Raw genomic sequence first — 24,482 nt, forward strand, 5'->3', positions numbered from 1 at the left:
CCAGTCCCATCACTTCATAGCAAATAGATGGGGAAACAATGGAAACAGCGACAAACTTTATTTTCTTGGGCTCCAAGGTCACTGCAGATGGTGACTGCAGCCGTGAAATTAAAAGATGCTTGCTCCTTGGAAGACAAGCACAGCATATTAAAAAGGAGAGACATTACTTTGCCAACAAAGGTCTGTCTAGTTAAAGCTATGTTTTTTCCAGTAGTCATGTATGGATGCGAGAGTTGGACCATAAAGAAAGCTTCAGTTCAGTTCAGTCGCTCAGTCATGTCTGACTCTTTGCGACCCTATGAACTGCAGCCCTGTCCATCACCAACTCCCGGAGTTCACCCAAACCCATGTCCATTGAGTCGGTGATGCCATTCAACCATCTCATCCTCTGTCGTCCCCTTCTCCTCCTGCCCTCAATCTCTCCCAGCATCAGGGTCTTTTCAAATGAGTCAGCTGTTTGCATCAGGTGGCCAAAGTATTGGAGTTTCAGCTTCAACATCAGTGTTTCCAATGAACACCCAGGATTGATCTCCTTTAGGATGGACAGGTTAGTGCTGAAGAATTGATGCTTTTGAACTGTGGTGTTGGAGAAAACCCTTGAGAGTCCCTTGGACTGCAAGGAGATCCATCCAGTCAATCCTAAAGGAAATCAGTCCTGAATATTCATTGGAAGGATTGATGCTGAAGCTGAAACTCCAATACTTTGGCCACCTGATGCGAAGAACTGATTCCTTAGAAAAGACCCTGATGCTGGGAAAGATTGAAGGTAGAAGGAGAAGGGGACAACAGAGGATGAGATGGTTGGATGACATCACAAACTGGATGAGTTTGAGCAAGCTCTGGGAGTTAGTGATGGACGGGGAAGCCTGGTGTGCTGCAGTCCGTGGAGTTGCAAAGAATCAGACATGACTGAGCGACTGAACTGAACTGAAATCTTCTTTCAGAGAATACTACAATTGTTATCATATATATGAATTTGAGGGGAAGGAATGGCAACCCACTCCAGTATTCTTGCATGGAGAATCCCCATGGACAGCGGGAGCTCAGTGGGCTACAATCCATGGGATTGCAGGGTCAGACACAACTTAGTGAGTAAGCACAGCACGACATAGCATATGCATTTGAACAAAAATATACATGGTGAAGGGCTTTCCTGGTGGCTCAGATGGTAAAGCGTCTGCCTGTAACACAGAAGGCCTGGGTTTTATCCCTGGGTTGGGAAGATCCCCTGGAGAAGGAAGTGGCCACCCACTCTAGTACTCTTGTCTGGAAAATCCTATGGATGGAGGAGCCTGGTAGGCTACAGTCCATGGGGTCGCACAAAGTTGGACACGACTGAGCGACTTCACTTTACGTTGCTTTTTTTCTATATGGAGAAAATCTGAAGTAACTGTTTGGAGAGTTCAGGAAAAGATAGCTTACAACATCCTTTTTTTGTTTATAAATTTCAGGCAGTACTTTCAGGGAAGAGTAAATATTCATTACTTCCGCCTGAATTAATCAGATCATTGCTTTCATTTTCCATCCTATTTTGTAGGTATGGCCAAAGCTAATGAATGAGTTTGCACCTTTATTTCTGAAACTGAAATAAATATGTATATGTGTATCCAAACAGGTAAACCAAGTTTTACTGAAGGAAGCAGAATAGTTTTCATGAGGGCCCCAAACCACATGCTAGGGAACCAGGACTTGAGAGAGTTTTCCTTTGGCACTCAGCAGCAACCACTTTTAAGATTTTTATGTGGACCATTTTAAAAGTCTTTCTTGTATTTGTTACAATATTGCTTCTGTTTTGGGGGTTTTTTTAGTGAGGCCTGTGGGATCTTAACTTCCAACCAAGGACTGAACCCACACCTCCTGCAAAGGGAACTCAGCCACTGGACTGCCAGGGAAGTCTGACTCTACTATTGATAATGACGGTGTGCAGTCCCTCAAAAAAGTCTCCTCAGTATTTAGGTCGTTCATTTCTTAGAAGTGATCACCAAGATTGGTATCTATGATGAATTATAGATTTTGGCTTTTTTAAGTTCATTATTCTGGCATTAAAGAAGGAAATGGACATGAACCCCATCTTTCAAAATCTGATCATCTGTCATTTGCATTTTTCATCTTTTTTGCTTTAAGTTATGATTCACCTTTACATTTACCCCGTGAAATGCTGAATTTTTAAAAAAATGAATAACTAAGATTCAGTTCATTTTAATTTAGAGAAACTATCATGTTCTATATTTTATACTTTAGATTATAAGTCAAAATTTATAAAACTAATCCATTTCCTCTAATCAGTGGTGCTATGCTCTAACTATAGTTTGAAGCAATGAGTGGATTATATTTTTATAAAGCTAATTCTTTCCCTGTAGAGCTGTAAGTCTGACCCATTTCTAGAAGATGCCAAACTTCTTTTACTTGATGCCTGGATTTAATTAACAATAAATAACAATGTTGAATTTATAGACATGCTACTTTTTAAAAATAGGCCTTGGAGATGAGAAATAAAAGGAAAGTGAAAAATCATTATGATGTATTATGTATGCAAATATTAATTTCTTGACTATCTTTAAAGTGGAATACTCAGAGCCCTGTTTTCTCAACATGCAAGGGGAAAGGTCAAAAGTTTGCATTATGAATTCAATAACTGCGTGTGAAGTCATTTTGAAACGATGGCCACATTTCAAAGCAATTTAAAAGATTCTTTATCAATTTCCAGAAGAATTAGAACTGCTCATTTTTAATAGTAACTGCCACATGTGAAATGTAGGAATGTCGTGCCTCATAAGTAAGCACATGACATATGTGAAACCGAGGCGCGTACATGCAGAGGAGGAAGCCTGGCAGCTGGGCTGCATTAGTGACGCCAGAGGGGTCAGCATCTGGGCATGTGTGGATGGAGCACATCTGCATTCCTGGCGAAGGGCAGCCCGTGCATCTGGCTCACATCACCCTGCCCTCCCCACCCACATGTCACGGCAGGAGGAACTTCCCGACTAAGACGCTGCTGAAAGGTACCATGTTTGTTACTGTAGCCAGGCACACAATGCAAATGAAAAGAGCTGCTAATTATGTCAAAACAAAGGAATCTCTTCATTTGTCTAGTTGTACGGAATGTTGAATGAGTCACACAGTATGAAAGGAGAGAAAAAAAGGAAAGAGAAAGTTATGTGATGCTCTTTGCACTGCAAATCCCAAACTATCTGCAACCATTCGTGAGTGTGTCTGTATGTGTTTGTATGGGTGGGGCTGGATGCGGAGCAGAGGTATGCTCAGAGGGAAGCTGAAAATTATCATGAGAATACCTGATGCCAGGAAATACTGCTGCTACCAGTTCAAACAAGTAAAAGTATGGAATCCTGGCATATGAAGGGCTCTCAAAAATTCACTCGGTCCATATTTCTATCTTCAAGTCAATTGACTTGATTTTGCTACTTAAATTCTTAAAGGGGATTCTGCAGATGCATATATATATGTATATATAGCGTGCATGTGTGCGTGCGCGCGCGTGCGCGCACACACACACACACGTACATATATAGCACTAGTGGTAAAGAACTCGCCTGCCAATGCAGGAAACAGAGGAGACACAGGTTCAGTCCCTGGGTGGGGAAGATCCCCTGGAGGAGGGCACAGCACCCCACTTCAGTATTCTTGCCTGGAGAATCCCATGGACAGAGGAGCCTGGCTGGCTACAGTCCACGGGGTCTCAGAGAGTCGGACACGACTGAAGTGAGTTAGCATACCTGCAAACGCAACTGTGGATATATTAGTGTCTTGTCTCATTTTCAAATGATTGGAACAGATAATCCTTTATTGGTACAATAATATGTTCTAGTGTTTCACAGCTGTTATTAACAGGAGTAAGTCTGATTTAAATAGAGCAAATTTTCAGACTGTGGCAAAGTATTTGCCTGTGTATTGAGGCAAGTTAACAGCGGGATGAGATGGCTGGATGGCATCACTGACTTGATGGACATGAGTTTGGGTAAACTTTGGGAGTTGGTGATGAACAGGGAGGCCTGGCGTGGTGCGATTCACGGGGTGGCAAAGAGTTGGACACGACTGAACGACTGAAGTGAACTGAACTGAACAGTATGTTTGAAGACAAAATTCTGTGTATTTCGTCATCAGGCTTTTTACTGATTTGAAGAGCAGTAGAAAAATTCTTTTTAGGTGCCCCACCCCCATTTCTTACAAATATGAAAAATAGGATACATAAAAGAAGGTAGAGAGGGTGCTATTGAATGGAACTTTATTTTTAATTAAATGCTGCTAAAAGCATTTGGAAGTAATTTAACTTTGAGGCTTTGCCTATGTTTTACCATATCAACACTAGCAGCTGCAAAGAGAAAAATTCAAATATCCAGATGCCCAGTCGACACTGTGCTAAAATATGTCTGAACCTTTCAGATATTAAGCAGTATCTCAAACAAAATATCAAACCTTTCCTACTTTCTACTCACATATTTTGGCATCACCTAGGAGCAGTTAATGGTATATTTTCTTTTTTAAAAAATTTATTTGTTTTAGTTGGAGGACAACTACTTTACAGTATTGTGGTGGTTTCTGCCACACCTCAGTATGGATTGGCCGTAGGCATACCTGTCCCCCTATCCTGAGCACCCCCGCCTCCCTCCCCGCCGCAACACTCCAGGTCGTCACAGAACACCAGCTCTGGGTGCCCTGAGTCACACACCAAACTCACACTGCTTCCTGTTTTATACATGGGAATGCATATGTTTCAATGCTATTCTTTCAAATCAGCCCACTCTCTCCCTCTCCCACTGAAAGAATGTTCTTTACATCTGTGATTCCTTTGGCTGCCTTGCAGGTAGGATTGTTGGTATCATCTTTCTAGATTCTGTATATATGCATTAATATATGGTATTTGTCCTTCTCTTTCTGTGGATAGACATAACTAGGTTATATTCATAACCTATTCGCTCTGTGTAACAGGCTCAAGGTTCATTCACCTTATTAGAACTGACCCAAACGTGTTCCCTTTTATGGCTGAGCAATATTCCATTGTGTATATGTACCACAACTTCCGCATCCATTCCATCTGTCAAGGTTGCTGCCATGTCCTGGCTGTTGTAAATAGTATTGCAATGAATATTGGGGTACACGTGTCTTTTTCAATTCTGGATTCCTCAGGGCATATGCCCAGTAGTGGGATTGCTGGGTCATATGGTAGTTTTATTTCTAATTTTTAAAGGACTCTCCACACTGTTCTCTATAGTGGCTGTATCAATTTGTGTTCCTACTAACAGTTTAAGAGGGTTCCCTTTTCTCCACACTCTCTCCAGCATTTATTGTTTGTAGACTTTTTGATGATGGTCAGCTAAAGAATGAAAGTAGAACACTTTCTAACACCATACACAAAAATAAACTCAAATGGATTAAAGACTTAGATCTCAGACCAGAAACTGTAAAACTCTTAGAGGAAAACATCAGTAGGACACTCTCTGACATAAATCACACCAAGATCCTCTGTGACCTACCTCCTAGAGTAATGGAAATAAAAACAAAAATAAACAAATGGGACCTAATTAAACTTAAAAGCTTTTGCACAATGAAGGAAACTATAAGCAAGGTGAAAATACAACCCCCAGAATGGGAGAAAATAATAGCAAACAAACAATTGATGAAGAATTAATCTCTAAAAGATACAAGCAGCTCATACAACTCAATACCAGAAAAATGAACAATCCAATCAAAAAGTGGGCAGAAGACCTAAACAGACATTTCTGCAAAGAAGACATACAGATGGGTAATCAACTTTATTTTCTTAATAACCTATTTCCTTTGCTTTAGGTATTTATGATAAGCTGCTCTGATGTACACAGCTCCTACAGAAATACAACTGAACCAGTCTAGAGAAATTAAATGGGCATTTCAGAAGACAGACAAATTTGTTAAAAACTGTATCTGAAAAAGTTCTGAGCTTTTGGATTTGTCTCTTGCTGCTGAAGAACATGGTTCAAATTATGCAGGAAATAATGTGAAAGTAATAATACTTTATGCATAACAAATAATACTGTCAGGGCATAAGTTTATGTAAAATAATAATACCTTCTGGGTACAAAGGTGTTCACACATATTGTGTGTACTTCCTACTTTTTCCTAACTTCCTCTGCTTTTAAAAAAAATCTGTAAACTCCCACCCCTGCCCTTTTTCATTTACAGAGTTGTCTATCCCAGTACACATAAATAGGACCATCAGAATTTTTTAACCCGTAGCCCGTGGGAAACAACCTTGTCAACAAGTGATCCTGTGCAGTTCCCATTGCCTTCATCTTATGGACTCCCCTAGTTTCCAAAGGTAGGGTGATCTCAGTTTGTTTCCAAGACAAACTATTCAACATCACAGTGGTCCAAGTCTATGCCCCAGCCACTGATGCCGAAGAAGCTGAAGTAGAATGATTCTGTGAAGACCTACAAGACCTTCTAGAACTAACACACACACACACACACACACACACACACACACACACGCACGCACACACAAAGATGCCCTTTCATCACAGGTTATTGGAATACAAAAGTGGGAAGTCAAGAGATACCTGGAGTAACAGGCAAGTTTGGCCTTGGAATACAGAATGAAGCAGGGCAAAGGCTAACAGAGTTTTGCCAAGAGAACATGCTGGTCATAACAAACACCCTCTTCCAACAACACAAGAGAAGCCTCTACACATGGACATCACCAGATGGTCAATACTGAATTCAGATTGATTATATTCTTTGCAGCCAAAGACAGAGAAGCTCCACAGTCAGCAAAACAAGACCTGGAGCTGACTGTGGCTCACATCATCAGCTCCTTATTGCAAAATTTAAGCATAAATTGAAAAAAGTAGGGAAAAACACTAGACAATTCAGGTATGACCAAAATAAAATCACTTACGATTACACATTGCAAGTAACAAGTCAATTCAAGGCATTAAATCTGGTAGACAGAATGCCTGAAGAACTATGGATGGAGGTTTGTCACACTGTACAGGAGGTGGTGACCAAACCCATTCCCAAGAAAACGAAATGCAAGAAGGCAAAGTGATTGTCCAAGGAGGCCTAACAAATAACTGAGAACAGAAGAGGAGCAAGAGGCAAAGGAGAATGGAGAGTTCAAGAGAAGAGCAAGAAGATATTAGAAAGCCTTCTTAAGTGAACAATGCGAAGAAATAGAGGAAAACAATAGAATGGGAAACACTAGAGATCTCTTCAAGAAAATTAGAGATACAAGGGAACATTTCGTACAAAGATTGGACAATAAAGGACAGAAATGGTATGGACCTAACAGAAGCAGAAGATATTAAGAAGAGGTAGTAAGAATACACGGAAGAACTATACAAAAAAGATCTCGATGACCCAGATAAGCATGATGGTATGGTCAACTCACCTAGGGACAGACATCCTGGAGTGTGAAGTCAAGTGGGCCTTAGGAGGCATTATTAAGAACAAAACAAGTGGAGGTGATGGAATTTCAGCTGAGCTCTTTCAAATCCTAAAAGATGATGCTGTTGAAGTGCAGCACTTAATATGCCAGCAAATTTGGAAAACTCAGCAGTGGCTACAGGACTGGAAAAGGTCAGTTTTCATTCCAATCTCAGAAAGGCAATACCAAAGAATGTTCAAATTACTGCACAATCGCACTCATTTCACATGCTAGCAAACTAATGCTCAAAATTCTCCAAGCCCGGCTTCAACAGTATGTGAACTGAGAACTTCCAGATGTGTACAAGATGGTATCTTGTAAGCTGACTTTAGAAAAGGCAGATAAACCAGAGATCAAATTGCCAGCATCCGATGGATCATAGAAAAGGCAAGGGGATTCCAGAAAAATATCTACTTCGGCTTCATTGACTATGCTGAAGCCTTTGATTGTGTGGATCACTACAAACTATGGAAAATTCTTCAAGAGATGGGAATACCAGACCACCTTACTTGCCTACTAAGAAACCTCTATGCAGGTCAAGAAGCAACAGTTAAGAACTGGAACAATGGACTGGTTCAAAAGTGGGAAATGAGTACATCAAGGCTGTCACCCTGCTCATTTAACTTATATGCAGAGAACATCATGTGAAATGCTGGGCTGGATAAATCATAAGCTGGAATCAAGATTGCCAGGAGAAATATCATCAAACTCTGATATGCAGATGATAGCACTTTAATGGCAGAAAGTGAAGAGGAACTAAAAAGCCTCTTGATGAAGGTGTAGGAGGACAGTGAAAAAGCTGGCTTAAAATTTAACATTCAAAAAACTAAGATCACGGCATCCAGCCCCATCACTTCATGGCTAATACTTGGGTAAAAAGTAGAAACAGTGGCAGATTTTATCTTTGGTGGCTCCAAAATCACTGTGGACAGTGATTGCAGGAATGAAATTAAGATGCTTGTTCCTTGGAAGGAAAGCTATAACAAAACTAGACAGTATATTAAAAAGCAGAGACATTACTAACAAAGTTCAGTATAGTCAAAGCTATGGTTTTTTCAGTAGTCATGTATGGATGTGAGAGCCGGACCAAATGTGAGAGCTGGACCATAAAAAAGGCTGAGCACTGAAGAATTGATGCTTTTGAAATTTGGTGCTGGAGAAGGCTCTTGAGAGTCCCTTGGACAACAAGGAGATCAAACCTGTCAATCCTAAAGGAAATCAACCCTGAATATTCATTGGAAGGACTGATGCTAAAGCTGAAGCTCTAATACTTTGGCCACCTGATGGGAAGAGCCGACTCACTGGAAAAGACTCTGATTCAGGAGAAGGGGGTGACAGAGGATGGGATGGTTGGATGGCATAACCAACTCAATGGACATGAGTTTGAGCTAATTCTGGGATATAGTGAAGGACAGGGAAGCCTGGCATGCTACAGTCCATGGGGTCACAAAGAATCTGACATGACTTAGCGACTGAACAAATAAGCAAAAGTTTCCAAAGGTACCTAGAGCAGCACATTTTCCCCTAATTTCCTTCAATGAGGTTGTTTCATAAGCTTGTGATGCACTTTCTCTTCACCATCTGCATTTCTCCCTGGGATTCCCCAACCTCCAAAATGATTTTTTTAAATTTGCATACTTTTAGGTCTGCTTTTTGTGTTACACAGTTGAATGCTGCTGCTGCTGCTGCTGCTGCTGCTGCTGCTGCTAAGTCACTTCAGTCGTGTCTGACTCTGTGTGACCCCATAGACGACAGCCCACCAGGCTCCCCCATCCCTGGGATTCTCCAGGCAAGAGTACTGGAGTGGGGTGCCATTGCCTTCTCTGGACACAGCTGGATAGGATTTGACAAATGCATAATGTCTTGAACCCAAAATTACAGTACCACACAGATCAACTCCATGGCCTTAAAATTCCCATTTCACTTGCTTAGACTTATTCTTTTCCTTCCCTGAGCAGCTTATTTTCTTTGCTTTTGCATTTGGATGTCAGGTAACTGGAATCAGTATGTAGCCTTTTCATATTGGCTTGTTCCTCAGAGTCTTTTTGGGACTTGATAGCTTACATCTTTTTCTGCTGACCAACATTCCCTTGTACGGAGGTGCCACAGTTGGCTCATCTAGCCATATTTTAAAGCAGCAGTACCCAGGATTTTTGGTACCAGGGACTGGTTTTGTGTAAGACAGTTTTTCCATGGACAGAAGGTGGGATGGGGTGGGGATGATCTCAGGATGATTCAAGCGCATTACATTTATTGTGCACTTTCAGTTCCACCTCAGATCTTCAGACACTGGATCGTGGGAGTTGAGGATCCCTGTTTTAAAGGACATCTGGATTGTTTCCAGTTTGGGGTGATTATGAATAAAGGTGCTGTAAATATTTTCATGCAGCTTTTTGTGTGAGGGTAGGTTTTCAGTTCAATCAGGTAAATACCTAGTAGTTCGATCACTGAATAATACTACATTTAGCTTTGTGGAAGACTGCCCAACTGCTTTCCACAGTGGTTTTATCATTTTGCATTCCCACTCAGCAGGAGTTCCTGCTGCTTCACGTCCTGGTCAGCATTTGGTATTGTTAGATTTGAGCCATTATAATACCCTTATATTGGTAACTAATTGCAAGTTATTATTTTAACTTGTAATTCCCTAATGACAAATGATGAGCTTCTTTTCATATGCTTCTTTGCCAACTGTATATCCTTCTTTGATGAGCTTTTTAGATATTTTGCCATTTAACTGAGTTGCTTTCTTATGATTGAGCTCTAAGTAGATTTTGGATAGCAGTCCTTTATTAAGCATGTATTTTATAATTACTTTCTCCCAGTTTGTAGCTTGTCTTTTCATTCTCTTAACAGTATCTTTCGCTGAGCACTTTTTACTTTAAATAAAATCCAACTTATCAATATTTTCTTTCCTGGATCTTGCTTTTGGTGTTATATCTAAACTCATCAATTTTTCCATTTTATCTTCTGAAAGTTTCACATTTAGGTCCATGATCCACTTTGGGTTTATTTTTGTGAAATATGTAAGTTCTATGTCTAGATTATTATTATTTTTTGCACATGAATGATCAATTTTTTCAGTACCATTTAAAGTAAAACTAAAATATCCTTGCTCCACTGAATTGCCTTCGCTCCTTTATCGTGGATCAGTTGACTATCTCTTTGGGGGTCTATTTATGGGCTCTCTACTTTTTCCCATTGATCTACATGTTCTTCCTTTCCCCAAAACCACACTGTATTCATTACCACAGTTTTATAGTAAGTCTTGAAGTAGGGTAGTGTCAGTCCTCCAACACTGTTCTTCACTGTTGCGCTATCTATCCTAGGTCATTTGCTTTTCCACATAGAGTGTAGAATCAGTTGGTCAATGTTCACGAAACAGTTTGCTGGGATTTTGAATGGGATTATAGAACCTATAGATCACGTTGGAAGGAATCAACATCTTGAAAGTATTAAAACTTTCTAATCCAGGAATACTGATTATATTTGCATTTACTTGAGACCTTCTCAGTTTTTGCATATAGCTCTTGTAAATATTTTGCTGGATTAATACATAGTATTTCCTTCTTTGGGTGCTATTGCAAATGATATTGTGTTTTAATTTCAAATTCCAATTATTCATTGCTAGCATATAAGAAAGTAATTGACTGTTGTATATTGACCTTGTATCCTGCAACCTTGCTATAATCACTGATTAGTTCCAGGAAATTTGTTGATTTTTTGGGAGTTTTCCATATAGACAGTCATGTCATCCACAAACAGAGATGATTTTATTTCTTCCTTTCCAATCTATATACCTTTTATTTCCTTTTTTTTTTTTGGTCTTATTGCACTAAAGCTAGGACTTCCAGTACAATGTCGAACTGGGGTGGTGAGAGGAGACATTCTCGCCTTCTTCCATATCTTAAGAGGAAATTACCCAGTTTCTCACCATTACGTATAATGTTAGGACAGGTTTTTGTAGATATTCTTATCAAGTTGAGAAAGTTCCCCTCTATTCCTAGTTTGCTGAGAGTCTTTATATGAACGAGTGTTGTACGTTGCCAGACGCTTCTTCTGCATCTATTGGTATAATCGTGTAAATTTTTTTCCTTACCCTCTTGATGTGGTTGCTTACATAAATCAATTTTTGATTGTTGAACCAGCCTTACCTACCTGGGACAAATTCTACTTGGTCGTGGTGTATAATTCTTTTCATGCATGGTTTAATTCAAGTTGCTAATATTTTGCTTAGGATTTTTCTATTTGTGTTCATGAGAGATGCTGGTCTAGAGTTTCTTTTTCTCATATTATCTTTATCTGGTTGAAGTATTAGGTTGAAGTGCTGGCCTCAAAGAATGAATTCTGATGTATTCCCTCTGCTTCTAATCTCTGGAGAGATTGTAGAGAATTGGTATCATTTCTTCCTTACATAGTTGGTGAAACCATCTGGACTTGGTGCTTTTTGTTTTAGAAGGTTATTAATTGCTGATTCACTTTTTAAAAACAGACATTATTCAGAAGATTTATTTCTCCTTGTGCGAGTTCTGGTATAGTTTGAGTCTTTCAAGGAATTAGTCTATATGTGGGCATAGGGTTTTTCATATTAATTTATTTTCATGTCCATGAGATCAGTAATAATGATCCTTTCTTCTGTTCTGATATTAGTAATATATATTCTCTTACTTTTCTTGGTTAACTGGATAGAGGTTTATTAAATTTATTGATCTCCTCAAAGAACTAGCTTTTGAACCAGTCTTGAACTCTTCTCCTCTCAGCATGACTTGTAAGTTTTCATTGAGAAGTTCTTATTCAGGCTCTTATTTGGGTATTAAGAACCTTTAGTGTGGGGTTCTGTGTTAATCTGGCTGGACTAGCCCATAGGAGTTGGACTATGTTTGATATTTGCTCTGTGTCAGAGTCTTCAGTTTCCATTAGTACACTTGTTTGTGTCTCTCTTTTTTGTCTTTGGTTTCTTAAAAACTCATTGTAATTCATGTAGCTTGCAGCCCTTTTAGCCATAATCCACTGTTATACTGGACACCAGATGGTGGGGTGGTCTGACAGGAGGCAGCGGAAGCATTCTATCATTCTGTGTTATCTTTCAGTGAGCTCTATCCCTGGAATATGACCTTCACAGGTGTTTCTGAACTTTTTGTTTTCCTATTAGGTGAGACAGGAAGGCAGGCAGGGCCTGGGGTTGGTCATTTCCCTTTTGCTCCATCAGCTAAGGCTCTGATAAATTCTTTTCCTTCGTTGTGTAGATCTTTGTGGTGGCGAACACTTATTCAAAATGATTAATTTTTCCCTGCAAGCCTGTTGGAAGCACAAAAATTTTCCTCAGCTTTTTACCATGAGAAGAGCTGTTGGGGTTCCAGGAGGTAAAATCTACAAAAATACGAGGGGTCCTTAACGCTGTGGCCCCTGGAGGTTCTTGCTTTCACACTGGCCAAAACTCTGCTCCCGGCAATTCTCCCAAGTTACCCATTGAGCATTTCCTCCAGTCTGTGGCTCTGGCAGCTTCTATTCCCAATAAGCAGATCTTGGTTATGATTCCCTACATGCATCTGTTTTTCCAGATTTAGGAGTGATGACTCTTCCTGGGAAACAATTCAAACAGGGACAGATTTTGTTTTGGGGGGCTCCAAAATCACTGCGGATGGTGACTGCATCCATGAAATTAAAAGATGCTTGCCCCTTGGAAGAAAAGTTATGACAGACCTAGACAGCATATTAAAAAGAAGAGACATTACTTTGCCAACAAAGGTCTATATAATCATAGCCAAAGCTATGATTTTTTCAGTAGTCATGTACAGATATGAGTTGCACATCAGACTGTGCACAGAAGAACTGATGCTTTTGAACTGTGGTGCTGGAGAAGATCTTGAGAGTTCCTTGGACTGCAAGGAGATCCAACCAGTCAATCCTAAAGGAAAATCAACCCTGAATATTCATTGGAAGGACTGATGCTGAAGCTGAAGCTTCAGTAATTTGGCCACCTGATGTGAAGAACTGACTCACTGGAAAAGACCCTGATGCTGGGAAAGACTGAGGGCAGGAGTAGAAGGGGACGACAGAAGAAGAAATAGTTGGATGGCATCACCGACTCCATGGACATGAGTTTGAGCAAGTTTCGAGAGATGGTAAAGGACAGGGAAGCCTGGCGTACTGCAGTCCATGGGGTCACAAAGAGTCAGACACGCACGAGCGACTGAACAACAACAATTTTTCCTATGACCTCAGTCCCCTGATAAGTCCAGGAAAAGTCACTGACACTCAGCTTGTTCAGCTTTTTCCCTTGGAGCAAGTGATGACTTTCAAGCTTTTTATGTATCAGAGCTGAAACCAGAAGGCCTTCCTATTTTTAAAAATGCCGTCTTTTTAAAGATCAGAAAACTGAGGCTCACTGTGGTAAGGTGAGCAACTAGAGTTGTCTGACTTCTAAGCCGGGGCTCTTCTCTTCACAGCCTGCCCCTCATTCCCGGAAACACACCTCATAGAACCAGCCCAGGGAACAGTCCCAGACAAAGCAGATGGCAGAGTAGGGGTGTGTGGCAACGCAGGGTAAACAGGTGTGACATCTGAAGAAAACAATACATTCAAGTCTCCTGATGGAGAATGTAGATTAACGGGGGAGGGGTGGTATTCACTTTAGCTTTACAAAAGCATTCAGAAAAGCATTCTTTTATTAGTAAACTGCTTTTACAGTGTATGGTTAAATTTACACAAATGTTATTTACAAGTCATATCCCTTGAATGCATTCAGAGTCAACTGATGGTGCTGAACATTCTCTGTGTGTCTAGAAATTCTCACAGGGAAGTGTTTTGAGTCTCAAGTCTGGAAGTTGGGCTCTTATCTGCATGCATGGGTGCTAAGTTGCTTCAGTCATGTCTGACTCTTTGAAACCCCAGGGACCGTAGCCTGTCAGGCTTCTCTGTCCAAGGGATTTTCGAAACAAGAATACTGGAGTGGGTTGCTGTGCCCTCCTCCAGGGAATCTTCCTGACCCAGGGATCCAATTTGCGTCTCTTATGTCTCCTGCATTGGCAGACGTATTCTTTACCCCTAGTGTCACCTAGGAAGCTCCTCTTATTTGCAGTGTTTACATTTTGCAGATAAGGAAAGCGTGATTCAGAGATGTTAAAGGAATATCAATAGCCTTGATGTAAGAGAAAACAACTAATGAGGTTGGATTTTTGTTTCCTCTCTGCAGCTAATGAGTTATGTGACCTTGACCAAGTTATTTAATTTCTCTGAACTATATTTCACAAAGGGAGTAAAAAAATTACTACCTCCCAGGGTAAGTTAGATAATGTACAAAAAGCACTTAATCACAACTGTAATAATATATAATAGTTACATATAAATTTATATATGGTATTTCATATATATTTTATAGTAATATAATAATTATTATGGAGTAACTATTATAGTATATTATTACACTATATCATAGTAATTATAGTTAATATGTTATATATAGTGATATATTATTAATGTATTGGTGAAGGTTACAGCATTAATTCATGAAGTTTCATCAAAAACTTCACTATATGGTCCCTTGTAAAAAGAGCCAGAAGCTTCCTGAACCTTATAAACATATTAAAAGCTCTAGTTCTGGTAGGTCCTGCATAATCTTAAATGCCAAAAGAAACAAGTTAAAAGTGCTGTGCTGCGCTTAGTCACTCAGCTATGTCTGACTCATCATGACCCCATGGACTGCAGACCGCCAGGCTCCTCTGTCCATGGGGATTCTCCAGGCAAGAATACTGGAGCGGATTGCCATGCCCTCCTCCAGGGAATCTTCCCAACTCAGGGATCGAACCCAGGTCTCCTGCATTGCAGGTAGATTCTTTACCATTTGCGCCACCAGGGAAGCCCAAGTTTAAAGTTAGGTTATATGTTAAAAACAAGTTGGGTTATTTTTGGATGACAAGGCTGTTTAGGTCAGCTTTTATGGAAACATGTCCATCAAATTTCATACCAAAGATGTTAACCTGAATGGTTTTTGGATACAGTTCATGCAAACCACAGTGAAAAAGCTGGCAACCAGTGCTGGAGTCAGCTACAGGTGCTCTGGGAACTATTTCCAGCCCCAATGTTTGCGGATGTCACCAAGGGCTCCTGAGATGGCCGAGTTCTGATGACGGCTCTGGCAGTGAGCCTCCAAGAAGGTACACAGAGCAAGGGGTAAAGCCAAAGCATCGGCATGGGAATGGTCAGCCTCACACGCCGGATCTTACCTGAGCCAAAGACTGTCATCAGAGACACACAGGGTCTCTCCACCTGTTCCTTTGGGGCCATGCAATAACCGTAGATGGACTATGATGGGCAAAGGAGTAGAGAAGATTCTGGAGGCCAGGTGCATCTTTGTGCTAACCCAGAAGAGTTCCTTTGGGAACCCAAATCTGTGCTTGACCACTGAAGGCATCCTTAGGCTCCCGGCTTTGTCACAATGGGCCACCCTAAGGGATGCAACGCTCACAGTCACCTGGTTACCTCCAAAGTATCCTCAGGACCACAGAGCGCATCTGAGTAGACATTGAGCAGTGCAGCTGTGTGGCAGGACACAGTACCAGCGCCTCGGGGAGAAGGGAGTGACTGCGGGAGCCCAGTTCTGGGGGGGAGAGCACAGTCAAAAGCAAGGTCCCTGGAGAGGCGTCCTGGGCAGTACAGCTTGTGCAGTGAGCATCGGGGAACACCTGGGAAGGCCACTCCCGCCGGCCAACAGCTGTAGCCAGCCGTCAGGCTCAGAACTGCCAGCAGCAGCAAGTCCTCCAAGGGGGCCCTGAGTGCTCATGGCCGGTGCAGCCAGTGCGTGAATCTCCACAGTGATGGAGGCAGCGGCAGCTTCAGCTTCCATATGAGCAACTCCGTCAGACACGAGGACAGGTCCTTTCTAGCATGAGGGACCTCAAAAATCACCAAATAAAAATGGCAGAGGAGTGGTGGGATACCGTTCAAGTCAGTTGGCTGATGTGGTGTTTCCTTTCAAAGGGGATTTCTTTCTAAGTAAATCCACATCTGTGTCTTTGTGAAAACAGAACTCATACAACCTCAGAGGTAATTATCAGTTATAAAGGAAGGATGGAACAGGGCTACAAACCCTTTCCTTAAGAATCCAGATTTCTCATGCGCAATATCATATATGAAATGAGCCGCCAGTCCAGGTTTGATGCATGATACTGGATGCTTGGGGCTGGTGCATCCCAGAAGGATGGTACGGGGAGGGAAGAGGGAGGGGGGTTCAGGATGGGGAACACGTGTATACCTGTGGTGGATACATGTTGATGTATGGCAAAACCAATACAATATTGTAAAGTAATTAACCTCCTATTAAAAATAAATGGATTTATATTAAAAAAAGATCCAGGTTTCTTTTTAAGGACTCTAGAAATTCTATGCTAGCTGTTTCCATTTTGAAGATAAGGACACCATATATTTAAGGGGCTTTTTCTTTGATATGAGAGAGAATAACTGATGAGGTTCAATCCTACTCTCCTTCATTGAAGAAAATTCGTCCAAGTGGAATACAGAGGGTGTTCATTCTAATTGACAAGACAGAGGTGACATGACAGCCCATGGGTGCATCTGCTTAAGAAACAAACGAAAATCTCCCAAGATTCCCCTTTCTAAATAAAATGGCCAAAATTAACTTAGATTTACATATTAGAGGAAACTTAGAGGAGTTCATTTCAGTCCCGTGCTATGTAGGAAAGAATTTTTACGATGGGTGGAAAGAAAATAAAATACTTGTCTAAGCCAGCACTTCATTTGTCACAGGCAAGTTTTCTGATACAATGACCAGTCTGAGACCCCGGGCCGTGGAGAGCGTGAACTGCGGGCCCTTCTCCTCTCCAGCACCTCCCCACCCAGCCCATTCTCAGGCCTGCATCGCTGGTTCTCAGAGTGCCATCCCTGGACCAGTAACGTCTGTACCACTTGGGAACTCGTTCCACGTGCAAGTTATTTGGCCTACATGGAGTGAAAAAACTCTGGGGGTGGGACCTGGGCATCTCATTTAACTCTGGGGGTGGGACCTGGGCGTCTCATTTAACGACTCCCCCAGCTGATTCTGCTGCACCCAGACTGTGAGCAGCTCTGCTCTCAGCATGGCAGCGCCTGTCTCAGGTCCAACAAGCCCAGGCCATGACTGAGGCCATGAGATGGGGAGGTTCCAGTGGGCGTGCTAGGTGGGAGGGGTCTGTGACAACAGGATCCTGCTCCATGTGGAAAAGGTCAGCTCAGGGTCTGCTTTACCACGCTCCCCCGTCCCCCCTGGGGACAGAAACCATCCATGCCAAGAGAGTTTAATGCTGATGAAGCCAAGTCAGACAGCCTCAGCCTTTCGTTTCTGCCGTTCCTAATCCTCCTGTCCTGGGCCATTGGCAGAAAATAGTTCATGCCCCAAAGGAAAGTAGGCTCACTTAAGCCTGGGTTTCTCAGCCTTGGCACCATTGGTGTTTCTGTCATGAGGAGCTATTCTTGCGTGTGGAGTGGCATCCCTGGCCTCTACCGCTACATGCCAGTAGCCGCTCCCCTCACCGCTTCCCTCCTGCTAAGGCGTGACAATCACAAATGTTTCCAGATGTTGCTCAGAGTCTCCCGGGGGCAAAACTGCACGGGGCTGAGAGCCACTGACTTAAACCAAACCATCTCCGTCAAAGCGGTAACAGAAGAGGGATGCGTGGGCAAGAGGAGCGGCTTCCAGCGGCCCCCGGGGGCGACTCACGTTGTAGGAGCGGCCGTGCCTCTGTCTCCACTGCGCCAGCGCTACCTGGGCAACGACCAGGGCGCAGAGGAAGACCCAGATCATCTCCACGTGCATGGCCTCGTGTCCCCGGTGCATCTCGTACGTCCTCTCCTGCTGCAGGCTGCAACCGGCAAAGAAGTCAGCTGCATAAGCCCTCAGCTCTTGGACAGTTAGCAAGACAAGAAAAGTAGGCAGGACTCATGAGAAGCGATTGGGAATTTCAAACTGGGGGTTTTCTAAGCTTTGATTACAAAGCTTTCCTAAGTTCTCAGTTCCCCCCTTTCCCCCGGGCTTGGGGGAAGGGACAGCAGGGAAGAGGAGCCTGAGTCTGTCAGTGAAACCAGTTCCTCTCTGCCCTTAGCTTGCCCACGTGCTTTTGGCCTCAGCCTTGTCCTTTCAAGGTGATCAATGGGGACGAAAGCTCACTGGTGGGCTCTAAAGACCTGGTTCCAACCTCCCATCTGCCACATCATCCCCTTGGGAACGTCAGTTACTCTCTCTGCACCTCAGTTTCCTCATTTTCAAATCTAAAATAGTGATCTCTCTGTACCTCACAAGATAGGTGCTCTGTAACTGTAGAGCACACACATATGATAATTTATTTGTATCTGTATGAACAATAGTCTTCCCTGGTGGCTCAGATGGTAAAGAATCTACCTGCAATGTGGGAGACCCAGGTTTGATACCTGGGTCGGGAAAATCCTCTGGAGAAAGAAATGGTAACCCACTCCAGTATTCTTGTCTGGAAAACCCCATGGACAGAGGAGTCTGGCGGGCTACAGTCCATGGGGTCACAAAGAGTCAGACACAACTGAGCAACTAACACTTTCACTTTCATATGAAGAATAATACTCACTATTAGGTTGTATCATATGAAATTGCCATTTTTGAAAGTAAAAAACCCCTCCAATCAAATATTGGCAATTTCAAGTAATTTCTAACATTCTTAAGTAAAAGGATATCCGGCAGACGGTACCTGGAGAATACTATTTGTGGGGCTATGGAACACCTCGGAGTTGTAGAAATTATTTTCATCATAAGGAGAAAGAAGAGGCCTAAGTATTATCTTAGGCACAAACATTCAGAGGGTGACTAAACGCTTCCATGTTTAGTTGGACTTTTAATTTTATACCGTGGTAGACAAAACCACTGAAGTAGTATGTCACCTGGTTTAACCTCCTGTAGAAGAAGTGGCCTCCAAGAGAATCTAGAGCAGAGCTGCTTGACCTGGACTGTGACCTGGAAATCACTGAGAAGCTTTTGAAAATCACAGTGTCCAGGCTGGACCCCAGATCAGTGAAGTGACCATTGCTTGGTGTTCTAGGCTGAACTGGGTTCCCTCAAAATTCATAATTCATAAGCTGAAGTGCTAACCCCCAGGACCTCAGAATGTGACTGTGTTTGCAGAAAGGGTCTTTAAAGAGGTAATTAAGGTAAATGGGGTCATTAGGACGGGTCCTAACCAACATGACTGGTGTCCTTATGAGAAGAGGAGGTGAGAACACGGAAAGACCGTCTGGATACACAGGCAGAAGCCAAGGAGAGAGGCTTCAGGAAAAACCGAAGCCTGCGGTCCCTGGGTCTTGGACTTGCAGCCTCTAGATCTGTGAGAAAATAGATTTTTGTTGTTTTAGCGCCCCGTCTGGGTGATCTGCTATGGCAGCCTCAGCAAATGCATAGAGACTTCCAGGATGTGATCGAGGCATCAGTAATTTTTACAGTCCCTCTTATGATTCTAAAGTGCAGCCTAAATTGGGATCTGCTGGCCCAGAGGAAGAGAGAATGGTTCAGGAATTAGGTAAAAGTGGAATAGTATTTAATATGAACCTTGACAATTACTTTATAAATATTGGTTAGCATTAGCTTCTACCCCAAGTGAGGCACTATCAGTCACAAAATCTCTTAGTTTGCATTTAGTTAGGGCACTGATCGGAAAGCACTCCAAGGGCACCATCCTGTGACCTTTTAAAGCCACTTAAGGGTACCTGGTTTGGGTCTCCCTCTACCAACATTTCTACAGAGCTACCTCGGCAAGGGCTCCATCCAAATCCCAGGGGTGCCCCCTGCTGGAAGATGCACACAAATGAGCCCACAGAGCCTCCTAAATATTTCTGCTGCTGCTACTGCTGCTGCTGCTGCTAAGTCGCTGCACTCGTGTCTGACTCTGTGTGACCCCATAGACGGCAGCCCACCAGGCTCCTCTGTCCCTGGGATTTCCCAGGCAAGAACACTGGAGTGGGTTGCCATTTCCCTTCTCCGTTAACTTACTAACATACGTTGTTAAAGCGCTGCACTGGTTGAATCTCCTGTGCTCCTAGCATTTCCATGAATAATTAATAATTTCTCAACTATTCTCGAACTTCTCAGAAATCTATCTTCTCAGATCGAATCTGAGACTGTTAGTGCTGGGAGGTACCATAGATGTGCTGAGACCCCTTCATTGATCAAATGGAGAAGCTGAAGTCCATATCAGGTAAACAACTGAATAAAATTATGTGGCTATTGGTCTCTGTATTGGAAGCTGAGCTTAGGAGCCGAGAATGATTTCTAGAAGCTCTTTAAAAAATATATTCATTCTTCTGAAGAAATGGGAAGGGAAAAAAATAAAAGGATACAAGCACTTAGTTATAGTTTTTACATTCCAGGTCCACAATAACTATTTAACACCCTGTGTAATACATAGATAGAAGAGTGGGTTTGTCATCAGTCTAAAATAGGACTTGCATAGATATCAAAAAAATATACTTTATAACATTAACGATTTTGTGAATATATGGTGAAAATGCATCTCAGATGGTTAACCTACGTGGAAGTACTTTGGAAAGTATAAACTATTGTAGAATGTAACAGATATCGTCTATTTTGATTAGGAATACATTCATAATTGGTGACCATAATGCAAAAAAAAGGAGGAACAGTTTTATTTCATTCGGTGCCCATAGGAGTCCAATGGCCCCAGAGTAGGGGCCATAACACAGAAGAAATAGCCTGAAAGGAAAACCAGATGTATCTTGTGCCTAAAAGAACAAGGGCGTATAAGGACACATACTGAGGGACATATACATTCGTGGAGCAGCACGGAGCCCATTGCAGAAGGCAGATGAACCCCTGCAGTGTGGGCCTATACAATCATTGTGCATACATGGCTTTGCTAACCCACCTTCTCTCCTGGGGAATTTATAAGTAAAATGATGGCTGCATTTAATTTCTCAAACTATTACAATGGAAATCTAATTTTTAGTATATCAGCTATTAAAAAAATACAAATCACTTACTTCCACTCATCATCCTCAGAAAGCTTTGTGTGGGAGATCTGAAAAACATAAAAAGATCCATTCTCAAAATTTTCTTGTTTCCTTAGCTTCCATTTTACAGTATTACATGAGAAACTCAAACCATGAAAAATATTGATGTTTCCTAGGACTGTAATAGTTTAGAATGAAAACTCTAACAAAACACTTAATTATGGAACTAAATACACACACACACATACACCCAAACAAAACAGTAATCAGGTCACTATTAATAAATACTTGATTCTGCTCTCTAAGGTCAGGAAACCACATGAGGCTCCTTTCCTGTGGTTTTGTTTGGCAATTCAGTCAAAGTTGTAGAAGTGGCCTCCCAACAGGCAGTGCCCCCCTGGCTTCTGATGTAATCTATGAATTGGAGAAGTTGTGAAAAACATTTGTCTTGCTGGTGTCTTAAGTGATGCCAGTGAGAACCTGGAGATGACATTCTCCAGGTTCAAGGATTTAGAGTCAGAGCTGACCAGCTTCTTGTTTGGAGCATTGTTGTGTCCTCCTGTTCGTTTACCTTAAACCCTGATCACAGAGAAGGGGGTAATCTGGCCCAGCCCGTGGGCTGGATGGGAGAGCATTCCCAGCAAAGTGCTTGAGGCTGACCTACGGGGTGTACCCACGTGCTGCTGATCCACTACATTGGGTCATTCGAAACTTCTAAGGCTAATTTTTGGAAAGACATCATTGTATAACTTTCATGGAGAATACAGACAGCTTAACCTCTAGTCCAGTAGCATCAAAAGCTGAAATCCCCAATGATGGCAAAGAAGAAAAGGCCAATAAAGCTTTTATTACACAAATCAGACATTAAACAACTTTTTTTTTTCCCCTTTGTTTTCTTGAAATCAGTTCAGTTCAGTTCAGTTGCTCAGTCGTGTCCAACTCTTCGCAACCCCATGAACCGCAGCACGCCAGGCCTCCCTGTCCATCACCAACTCCCGGAGTCCACCCAAAGTCATGTCCATTGAGTTGGTGATGCCATCCAACTGTCTCATCCTCTGTTGTCCCCTTCTCCTCCTGCCCTCAATCTTTCCCAGCATCAGGGTCTTTTCTAATGAGTCAGCTCTTCACATCAGGTGGCCAAAGTACCAGAGTTTCATCTTCAACATCAGTCCTTCCAATGAACACCCAGGACTGATCTCCTTTAGGATGGACTGGTTGGATCTCCTTGTAGTCCAAGGGACTCTCAAGAGTCTTCTCCAACACCACAGTTCAAAAGCATCAACTTTTCTGTGCTCAGCTTTCTTTATAGTCCAACTCTCACATCCATACATGACCACTGGAAAAACCATAGTCGCTCCATTGTGTCCAACTCTATGCGACCCCATGGACTGCAGCACATCAGGCTTCCCTGTCCATCACCAACTCCCGGAGCTTACTCAAACTCATGTCCATAGTGTCTTGAGATGGCAGAATCAATTCCTGTGTGTGTGTGTGTGTGTGTGTGTGTGTGTGTGTGTGTGAGAAGCAATTCTGACAAATGGAAAGAAGCAACACTATCCATAGTTCAGGCTAGGAGTCCTCTGACTCAGTTTCCATAAGACATGTGTGCCTTGGTCAGAGACTGGAGCGGTTCCTTACAAGGGGGATGAAAGCTCCGGGAGACACAGCTTAGCTGAGGTTTAGGCAGGTTCAGGACTTGCTGGGTGATGGTGGAGAGGAGGTGGATGGGGCAGCAACTGCTGCCTGCAGCTTCCCTGGGGCTCTCTGCCGCTGGCTGATCCTACCAGGCGGTCCCTGATATCTAAATGAAGGTTGTGGCACTTGGGCTCAAGGCTGCCTTCTAGTGGCAGCCTTCAAGGAAAAGCAGGGCCAAGTCCCCTCCTTAGTGGGATATGGCCGACTTGACTGGCTTCTGCTTTGGGAATGAGCCTTGTAGCCACACAGACGCATCCAGTACCAAACACTGAGCTGACTGGAGCTCCGGGTAACCCAGGCACATCACCAACCTGCACTTGTCACCATTTCTTTCTCAGAGGCTGGACACTGACATAAAAACTGCTCTTATCTACTTCACTGCAATACTGTGAATATAAATAAGACACTAGAGGAGAGTTTTCCAAGAAGGTGCTTCATCCAAGGGCCAGTCATCTCAGTAAAAGTTGCAACCAAGACTTCATGGGTCCCCTTTTTGCTGTTCAAGATCTTTGGCTTCACAGTGCTTTTTGTTCAAATTAGCTTAAAACAGGGCACTGGGGTTTTAGTTGAGAAGATACCCTTCCTTTGACTTTTACAGGTAATGTAGCTTTGGGTATAAATGTGTAACTACCCACCAGATTCCAAGTCTTGTTTTTTTTTTATTGAAGTATAGTTGATTTACCATATTATATTAGTTTCAGGTATACAGCATAGTGATTCAGTATTTTACAGATGATCCTCCATAAAAGTTATTACAAGATAATAGCTATAATTCCCTGTGCTATACAACATGTCCTTGTTGCTTATCTATTTTATACATAGCAGTTTCTCTCTCTTAATCCACATCCCACATCCCTACAGCCACCAGTATGTTTCCTGTATCTGTGAGTCTGGTTCTGAAGTCATTTTAAATGGAGTATGATAAACTGTTCTACTGAAGACGAGGAAAGCTTAGGGAGTGGAGATTGCAGCTGAAACGATTTCTGCTAAATACAATAAAGAACTTCCTTAGCTCAAGTGATATTGAAACAATATTCATATTCTTAGGGAAAAAGCAAACTACGATGGTGGTACAATTAGAGACATCTCTTTCCTAGTAATGGTTTCCTATAGTACAATTTTTTTTTTCCCTAGCATGGAATCTATTTTTTGAAAGATTTTTTTTGTGATATGTTATTATGTAAGCCCATCCAGGGGCTTAAGAGGACTTATTTTGGAAACTGAAATGACACTAAAATTCAGCTGAAGGATAAGCATAAGGATATCCAGGAAAATTCAGAAGCTGAGTGAAGACTAGGGGTGTGGTCTGTCAGCCACTGAAACCCACAGAACAGCCACAGAAATTACCTGATGGCCTGCGGGCCCAGGAACAGGAAGACAGTGAGTGGGC

General features: G+C 42.3%; 1 protein-coding gene across 5 annotated transcripts in view; it reads right to left on the bottom strand.

Moving 5' to 3' along the window:
- The window catches only part of RNF175 (ring finger protein 175), a 66,354-nt gene that overhangs the window by 35,138 nt on the left and 6,734 nt on the right, over positions 1-24,482 (bottom strand). For all 5 annotated transcript variants that reach the window (XM_018061623.1, XM_013970492.2, XM_018061621.1 and 2 more), the window contains exons 2-3: positions 21,428-21,465; positions 18,132-18,273 (exon numbers count right to left, since the gene is read on the bottom strand). In XM_018061623.1, coding sequence (XP_017917112.1) covers positions 18,132-18,273; positions 21,428-21,465 — 180 coding nt within the window. The remainder of the gene's footprint in view (positions 1-18,131; positions 18,274-21,427; positions 21,466-24,482) is intronic.

Source organism: Capra hircus, chromosome 17 (genome assembly GCF_001704415.2).
Source record: "Capra hircus breed San Clemente chromosome 17, ASM170441v1, whole genome shotgun sequence".
NCBI lineage: Eukaryota > Metazoa > Chordata > Mammalia > Artiodactyla > Bovidae > Capra > Capra hircus.